The sequence below is a fragment of the Electrona antarctica genome, assembly GCF_951216825.1.
Source record: "Electrona antarctica genome assembly, chromosome: 4".
Lineage (NCBI taxonomy): Eukaryota > Metazoa > Chordata > Actinopteri > Myctophiformes > Myctophidae > Electrona > Electrona antarctica.
The window spans coordinates 28,517,949-28,527,283 of record NC_136809.1 but is presented as its reverse complement, the minus strand read 5'-3'; the positions used below and the strand labels follow the sequence as shown (position 1 = coordinate 28,527,283).

The window sequence follows — 9,335 nt, the reverse complement described above, 5'->3', positions numbered from 1 at the left end:
CAATATTCGGAATCAGCGTCAAAAAGTTAGTCTATAGAGGTACCTTTAGAGGAATCCTTAAAAAATTTGATTTTTAGTGGCCTCCAACGCGTTACAATCAATTACAAATCCAAAATGTGTCCGTTTGTTTTGAGCAGGACATTTTCTTCTTCTTCTCATCCAGCTGAATCCAATGAACTTGGTCCTGAGTCTCTACGACACTTCTAACTATCAAAGGTCACGCACGTGACCCTTGTACGGCGTCGAGGCCCTCTAAGGCTATGATTGACAGGGAATAACCAAATTTTCTAAAACAAAGGGTCTTTATCCATGTATGAAGCACGGGGAATCCAATGGAATTGGTTTCAAGTCTCTACGACACTTCTAAATATTTTACATCTTTTTTTAGACACGTTTTTTGGACCCCACAAACACAAATATATCTATTTTTTTTCAAAACCCACTTAGTCTGATTCACCTTTTCACCCTGGATTTAATGGAATTGGTCCCGTTGAAAAGAAATGTTTTGTTCTTTTTCTAACCTCTATAAAGCCTCTAAGTCAAAAACCCTTGGTCATTAGGGGCCCATCTTTTAGTATGTTATATAGCTTGTCAGGACGAACAATCTGACATGAGTCTCATTTCTGTACGACATTCCTACACAAAGTTGATGTTTAGCCTTCTAGGGGCTATAAAACCAAGGGGAAGTGACGTCAGAGGCCCATCTTCGGATATGTTGTAGAGCTCACACAGACGAACACGTTGATATTTTTTTCCTGAGGTTGCCAGTTTGAGCGACATACATAGGGGGTATACTGCTAACAGGACCTTGAAAGAGAACTTTTTGGAAGAAGCTAACCCTAACCCAATTCCTGTTAGTTAGTCTGTCACCCCCAGACATGACCTTAGATTGTGACCTTATACCTTAGCTATATGTAAGGTCCTTAGATTACCATATATGGAGCTGACCCGTTATGACATTCAATATGTTGATCCTTTCCCATCCATCCTTCCTCTTCAATGTCTCCCTTTTTTTTAATGTTTTTTTTTTGTGGCTTTCGCCTTTATTTTTTATGGAGGGACAGACAGTAGGCTGACAGGAAATGGGGAGAGAGATGGGGGGTTGACATGCAGTAAAGGCCGTCGGGATCGGGAGTCGAACCCGTGGCACACTGCCAGACTGGATTACCAGCCAAGGTGCCTGGACCGCTGAGCCACAGCCCAGGCCCAATGTCTCCCTTTTGACTGATGCCTGTCCATTTAAACTCTAGACGTGCCTGCCCCAAAGTTATTAGTGCAGCCGCGCCCGACAGCCGGGGAAAACTGAGTTCTCAACAGGCCCGGCCCTACCTGGGCCCTCATCAAACCCTGTACACTCAAGACACTGCCCCTGCTGCCACCCTTAGATCCCCATATACGGAGCTGACCTGTTCTGACATTCCATATGTTGATCTGACCTCATCAAACCCTGTACACTCAAGACACTGCCCCCGCTGCCACCCTTAGATCCCCATATACGGAGCTGACCTGTTCTGACATTCCATATGTTGATCTGACCTCATCAAACCCTGTACATTCAAGGCATGCTCTATATATGACCAGTACAGAATTCATTCCATATGTTGACCCATGCCAAAGCGCCAGCACGTCTGCTGTCCCCCAGGCGTGCACGTGACCTCGCCCTCAGGCGTCTATCATCATTGGTCAGTATCATGATCTGACAAATGGGTTGTCAATCACACAGATTGTTTGTATGTGAATAAACAAGATTCAAAATAAAAGCAATGCAGTTTGTCATAAACATGGACCGCTTGTTATGACCAGATGAAAACACTGGTGACTGACATCTGTTTGACTCTAGTCTACTTTGTCAATTGGCACACACACCACTACATAGGCATAGCATGCATCAGGGATACAGTGGTGCACCTTGTAGATGAAGATGGTTTAGACGGTAGATGCATGTTACAAAGAAACTGTTCAATATATTATATAGGCTATAGGTTTGCTAACCATGTGGGTTTGAGATAAGGTTATCTTTGTACAACTCCAAATTGAAAAGCATCAGGGGTGACACGATAACCAAATGTTTAGGGTGTATACTACATGGTCTGTAATGTATGACTGAGTCCCCAATTTTGCTGATGGTCTCCCTGTGTTTCTTGTACTGACTGTAAATCAAATTAATTAGATTAGAAATTACACACACACACACACACTCCTATGCCACCAAAATGTGGAACGCCCTACCAACAGTCATTAAGACATGCAAATCCCTTGACTCCTTCAAAACCGTTCTCAAAGGGCACGACGGCTGCAATTCGAAACTGGCCCCCCGTAAAATCTGAATCCCCCCACCACCCACCCCTTTTCCCCTCACTGTATATGTTTCTTTTCCCTTTTTACCTCCTTTATGATGAATTCCTGTTCTGTTCTTTGGATATATAGAAGTGTCTATTTGTAAGTCTCTAAAGGTTTTGATGAATTGAACAAGGTGGACCCTCTTGTAAACAAGTGTAATGCTTTATTGGGTCGTCCACTCACAGTTAACAGTCTTTGTATTGAGTTTGTGCTTGAAATGTACTGTATTTCTGCAAACTGTTAATACATATTGCAATCAATCAATCAATCACTATAGACACATTGTAAAGGTGATTAAAAAGAAAATACAGTGTGTGGATGGATCTGAGGAAAAAATAATGGCTCAAACAAACCCACAAACAATAATCAATGCTTTGATTTTCTTTGCATAGAATAATTTCCGGGGTGAATAATATGTTGATTGATTGAATAGTTTTTTTCCCCTTTTTTTTTAACAGTTTGCAAATATTTTGCAAGATTATACACAAACACAAAAATCCCTAAGGGCTCCAATTAGTCTCGCGTAGCCAGCCACCCGGAATGAATATGACAAATGTGCCTGTCAACACTACAGCCTGGCTAGACTAGAGAGTAGATATCAATTCGCTTTGCACTGCAATTCCGCCCTAGACCGGATACGGAAACGGCCAGTGTGTGCCTATGTATCTACGCGTGGAAATGACCGGATACAGTAGGCGGTTGCCTAGCCTTGGCTAACAATATGGTCATTAAAAATAAGTTGCAATTTCTCCCTTTTTGGTACGTTGGTAGACTACATATATAAAACGTTCAGATTTAAAATATAAAGTGCTTACCCAATGGCCGCGGATGTTACTATTATGTGCAGCCCACCAGAAGTACCGTATTGTTAAATAAAAAGCGTTGTATCAATTTTCTCATACAGTTATAATGTACCAGAGTGCAATACACCTCCCAACCGATGGGGTCGCGTAGTTGAAAGCTACGGGGAAAATGGCCACAGATCCGATTCAAATGCATTTTATTGAACAATGTGGAATATACGCATACTTTTGAGAGGCCGTACGTATTTATAACATCTTTGGCCAAGTGGTAAGCACTTTACATTTGAAATCCGAACGTTTATGTACATGTACGACCAAAAAGGAAGAAAGTGCAAACGCAATTTTGAAGATCAACAAAGACTAGTGTCAGCTAGCTCAAAATGATGTCAAAACACATTGCATGCAGACACTTTCGTAAAATAGTGCATAATTCCACTGAGAATAAAAGTTATGGGCAGCCTGGTGCTTATTTTTGCTGCGAAAAAGATTGGCCAGTCACGTGACATCTGATCAAAGCAGATCAAAGCGATTGGATTGATGAGAGGGCATTCTATAACATTGAAAATATCATTATCAACGGATACTGAATATACTGAAATCGTGAGTATGTGGAAAATGTCCATACTGGGCCCATTGTATGGTCCTAATATCATTATCAACGGATACAATACATGATAACAACATACTGACTCGGCTGGTGACATTGTTCAAACAACAGTATGGGCATTCTATAATGAAAATACCCTTATCACCCGTCACAATAGCTGATAATGACATACTGAAACCGTGAGTATGTGGAAAATGTCCATACTGGGCCCATTGTATGGTCCTAATATCATTATCAACGGATACAATACATGATAACAACATACTGACTCGGCTGGTGACATTGTTCAAACAACAGTATGGGCATTCTATAATGAAAATACCCTTATCACCAGTCACAATAGCTGATAATGACATACTGAAACCGTGAGTATGTGGAAAATGTCCATACTGGGCCCATTGTATGGTCCTAATATCATTATCAACGGATACAATACATGATAACAACATACTGACTCGGCTGGTGACATTGTTCAAACAACAGTATGGGCATTCTATAATGAAAATACCCTTATCACCAGTCACAATAGCTGATAATGACATACTGAAACCGTGAGTATGTGGAAAATGTCCATACTGGGCCCATTGTATGGTCCTAATATCATTATCAACGGATACAATACATGATAACAACATACTGACTCGGCTGGTGACATTGTTCAAACAACAGTATGGGCATTCTATAATGAAAATACCCTTATCACCGGTCACAATAGCTGATAATGACATACTGAAACCGTGAGTATGTGGAAAATGTCCATACTGGGCCCATTGTATGGTCCTAATATCATTATCAACGGATACAATACATGATAACAACATACTGACTCGGCTGGTGACATTGTTCAAACAACAGTATGGGCATTCTATAATGAAAATACCCTTATCACCCGTCACAATAGCTGATAATGACATACTGAAACCGTGAGTATGTGGAAAATGTCCATACTGGGCCCATTGTATGGTCCTAATAACGGTTGATAACGCCTATTATATGCACTGATAACAGTCGAATGGGGTGCATATGCTAGCTCTCAATGATGACTAGCTCTCAATGATGACGTAATAAAGATGTGGATTAAAGGTCCCAATGCCAGAGTGTACTTGGTTTTCGATGGTGACGTAATGACGATATGTTTTAGTGTCGGGAGGATTAGAGGTAATGCTCCTTTGTATACATGTATGTAGTCTGGCACCACTGCCGTATCAGGCACAAGTAGTCATTACGTCATTTGCTGGGACGGTGCATACGCATCGTTGGGCAAAACTAGTACTTGCGCGCTCTGCTTGCGCAAGTAATAAATGAGAAAAAAACACGGGCACCTCACATATTATAGGGACAATATCAGTCACCAGAAGCAAGGACAGGTGTTTTCTAAATCAATCATGGTTAAAATGGAGTTTTGGTATAGGAAGGTTGTGTGGCAGGTTGTGTGGCAGCTAAAATTAATATCAAATATCTAAATACTGAATCAAGGAACTTACACATGGTGCAGGGTGTTCCCATAAGCCTGAGTAGATGATGAAATTACCCAATTTGTTTATTGTTTCTAACTTAAATTCACAATTCAATTCTTAGGAAACATTATGTAATGTTGTCATTGCGAATGTATGCAAACGTCTATAGTGTTGTAGTAACAATTCAAGATCACTCTAGGACATGATTTTGCAGATATGAAATATATATTACAAAGTATAGCTGCCCCAATATAATGTAAAATCACCCTACTATTGGGAGAAGGGGCGGGGGGCAAGACATATAAGGCGATATCCCTTGTTTTTGTGAATTCATAATCTCACTTCTCTCTAGGCCAAGGGGTCTGTGGATTGCAATAGCCAACTTTCATTGAAATGAGTAATTTCCTGTGCCCTATCTACATAATATTGCTCTATGGTCGGTCTCAGATATGGAGATGGCTGACATCATATTGATGACGTCACCGCAGAGGTAAGCAGTCCCAAATATGGAATTCAATTTGGCTCCTGAATGGCCTACCCTGATAACTGGTGATGCTTCTATGTAAAGCCCTATGTCACACATACTGTACACAGATATCTGCAATGCAAAGATGCAATACTCGTTGTAAATGCCAAAACGTGAAATTACATGGAATTAGACGACATGAATGACAAGATGTGAATGATGTCACACGTAATTAAGCAAATTACTATAAATTCAACAAATATCTGTGTATATATTTCACTTTTTTGTTCTGAACAAACTTGTCAGTCAATGAAAATATTTCAATAATGTTCACCTTTGAAGGAGATTTCAAAAGGGCACCCAATATATCACTTGGGGGAGTAAGTAGGGAAAAAGCGTCTCTATTAAATAGAAGAAAAAGAGAGGATGAAAGGAGAAAGGTGAAGAATGCCACTATCATTCAGTCCTACATACGTGGGTATCAGGACCGCAAGCAGCAATATGTCATTCAGAGGACCGAGTTTGATGAGAGTGTCTGCCAGACACAATCAAGGGGAGTGCAGCAGGTCTGGGACGGTGGCAGTCTAGCTCTCCTAACAAGACAACTCATATTTTTCTATAGACAGAGTGTGGATGCACATAGATTGATATGGATGTGTCAGAACATGGTGAAACACAACAGTCATTTCGTGCTGCTTTTGGCGGGTCCAGAGAGGCATACTTGTGTGTTTCAGATCAAGAGGCTTTTGAGCTTTTGCTGCAGACTTCTGCATAATTCCAAGGATGACAGTTTGGATGTTACCATTCCCATGAGGATGATGGAGGTCTTTTCTTCAGAGAGAACTTATCTTCCCGTTCTTCTAGATGATAACTGTGTAGCATCATTAATTGAGCAGATTTTGTACTCTACGGTCGAGAAAGAAGGATACTATAGATCGCTATATATTCTGATGAAACACAGGCTGCCTTCCAGTCTGGAGTACAGTGATGCTCCCGCTGTCCCCATGGCAAGCACCTTGTTGGAGCTCATCCTCAAACCCATGCACTTTACCTATTCCTCCTGCACAACAGGAGCAAGGCAGTTTGTGTTTTCCACCTTCACCAAGGAGTTCATCTCAGCCCAGTTCACAGAGCCAATCTTTCACTTCCTTATTCCAGCACTGTCGGATGTGCGTCACCATTTCCCGTTTGAGGCGTTCCTGGGTTCACTGCGGTCTATCATACTGTCCTCAGCCGCACAGAGCCAGGCGCCATGGCTGCTTTACTTTGTTCTCTCAGCAGGGGAGAAGTGCCTAGGCTCACTATCAGAGGAGGGACTGCTGCTGTACCTGCAGGGCCTGTGGACTCTGCTGCCCCTGCTGCCAGTGTCAGGGAGCAGCGACTCAGATGATGAAGATGATGATGAAGAAGATGATGCTGACATCCATCCTCTGTCCATGCAGGATGACAGCGGTATTTCTGTCCAGCTGATCACACAGAAGTGCGTCTGCAAGCTTTACACCAAGGAGCAGACCGACGCCCTGCTCAAGCTGGTGAGGAGGGACTCGGCCAGCGAGGAGGTCTTCACCATGACGGCTTCCATATGCTACACCCTCATGGTGCAGCACCACCTTACGTTGTCCAAAGTCCGGCTTCTGTACAGTTTGGCCTTCAATGCACGTTTCCTGAAGCATCTGTGGTACTTGATAACATCCATGACAACGGAATTGGAAATGAATACTGGCTCCACGGTACCGCTGATGCATGAGATCGCAAGAGGCTCCCCCTTGTCCCTGGAGAACTCCAACCACATCATCCCCATCTTCCATGTCTTCAGCTCCCTCTTCAGCTACTCACTCATCTCTGTACATGACAGCGAGTTCTTTGCCAACAAGATGGAAGGCCAGAGCCAGTCGTCCGTGATGCCTTTCACTCTATCTGAGCTGGTTACTCTGTCCGGCTGTCTGAGAGACGTCTGTCTAGGCATCGTCAAGCTGGCCTACCTGGAGACCAAGACAGAGAACTGCAAAGAGTACATGGCTGCCTTCCGCAGTGTGGGCATCAAGAACAAAGGCGTTCAAGCCCAGCAAAAACGCTGGGTCCAGCTCTTCAAGGTCATCACTAACTTGGTAAAGATGGTAAAGGCTATTGACATCAGACAACCCTTCTGCCCTTCAGATCACTGGATCTCTGATGAAGTCAACATCAGTGCAGATGCGTTCACACAGCAACATGTCCCCTCTGCTAGACATGAATGGAGACTGGTCATCCTCAAAGAGCTTCCTTTTGTGGTTCCCTTTGAAGAGCGAGTCAAGATCTTCCTGAAGTTAATCCACGAAGACAAACAGGAAAATTATGAATGGATAGACTATCGGGACTGCATTGACATCAGAATCAGGCGAAACTACATCTATGAAGATGCCTACGACAAGCTTTCTCCAGAAAATGAGGCAAACCTGAAGAAGAGGATTAGAGTACACCTTCTTAATGCTCATGGTCTGGATGAGGCAGGGATCGACGGCGGTGGTATTTTGAGGGAGTTCCTTAATGAGCTGCTCAAGGTGGGCTTCAACCCCAACCTGGGCTTATTCAAGACCACCAACGAGGGCCTGCTGTACCCCAATCCTGCTGCTAAGATGTTATTTGGAGACTCCTATACAAGGCATTACTACTTCCTGGGCAGGATTCTAGGAAAGACACTGTATGAGAACATGCTGGTGGAGATGCAATTTGCTAGTTTCTTCCTGTCCAAACTGCTGGACACCAGTGCCGACGTGGACATCCACCACCTTGCCTCGTTGGACCCAGAGCTCTACCGCAACCTGCTCTTCCTCAAGAGCTACGAGGACGACATGGAGGAGCTGGGCCTTAATTTCACTGTGGTCAACAACTACCAGGGAGAAGCCCGGGTGGTGGAGTTGAAACCAGGAGGGAAGGACATCCCTGTGTCTACAGCCAACCGTATAGCCTACATACATCTGGTGGCCGATTATAGGCTGAACAAGCAGATCAGGCCCCATTGCCTGGCCTTCAGACAGGGTCTGTCCGATGTGGTCAACCTGGAGTGGCTGCGCATGTTTGACCACCAGGAGATCCAGGTGCTAATATCGGGTGCGCACATGTCTATTTCCCTTGAGGACCTTAAGAAATTCACAAACTATTCAGGGGGTTACTCTGCCACTCACCCCGTCATCCAAATTTTCTGGGAGGTTGTGGAATCCTTTACAGATGACGAGAAGCGTAAGCTGCTCAAGTTTGTAACAAGCTGCTCCAGACCTCCACTGCTAGGCTTCAAGGAGCTGTACCCGGCATTCTGCATCCACAACGGAGGTAGTGACCTGGAGCGTTTGCCCACCTCCAGCACCTGCATGAACTTGCTCAAGCTCCCAAAGTTCTGTGACCAGCAGCTGATGAGAAACAAGCTGCTGTATGCCATCGAGTCCTCTGCTGGGTTTGAACTCAGCTGAAGAGGACACAGAGTCCTCTGAGTCTGTGGTGGACTCAATGCCACAGTTAATATTGATAGTTAAAGAAGGAGCCACACGACTTGCCTGACTTCACTGATACACAGCATCTGTGGCTAATCGCACAAACCACTACACGATCAGCATCAAAGCACTGTCCCGCCGATCAACCAAATCACAGTTACGTCTTGCCCACTATAGATAGGCTTAGCCTCAACC

The 9,335-nt window shown here is 43.7% G+C and overlaps 1 protein-coding gene across 1 annotated transcript; it reads left to right on the top strand.

The window, feature by feature from the left end:
• Positions 1-5,999: 5,999 nt before the first annotated feature.
• LOC306922559 (ubiquitin-protein ligase E3C-like) lies at positions 6,000-9,119 on the top strand (the record flags this gene model as incomplete). Its single annotated transcript, XM_079500245.1, has 1 exon — positions 6,000-9,119. The coding sequence occupies one exon, from the start codon at positions 6,000-6,002 to the stop codon at positions 9,117-9,119; it is 3,120 nt and encodes a 1,039-aa protein (XP_079356371.1).
• Between the last annotated feature and the right edge of the window lie 216 nt (positions 9,120-9,335).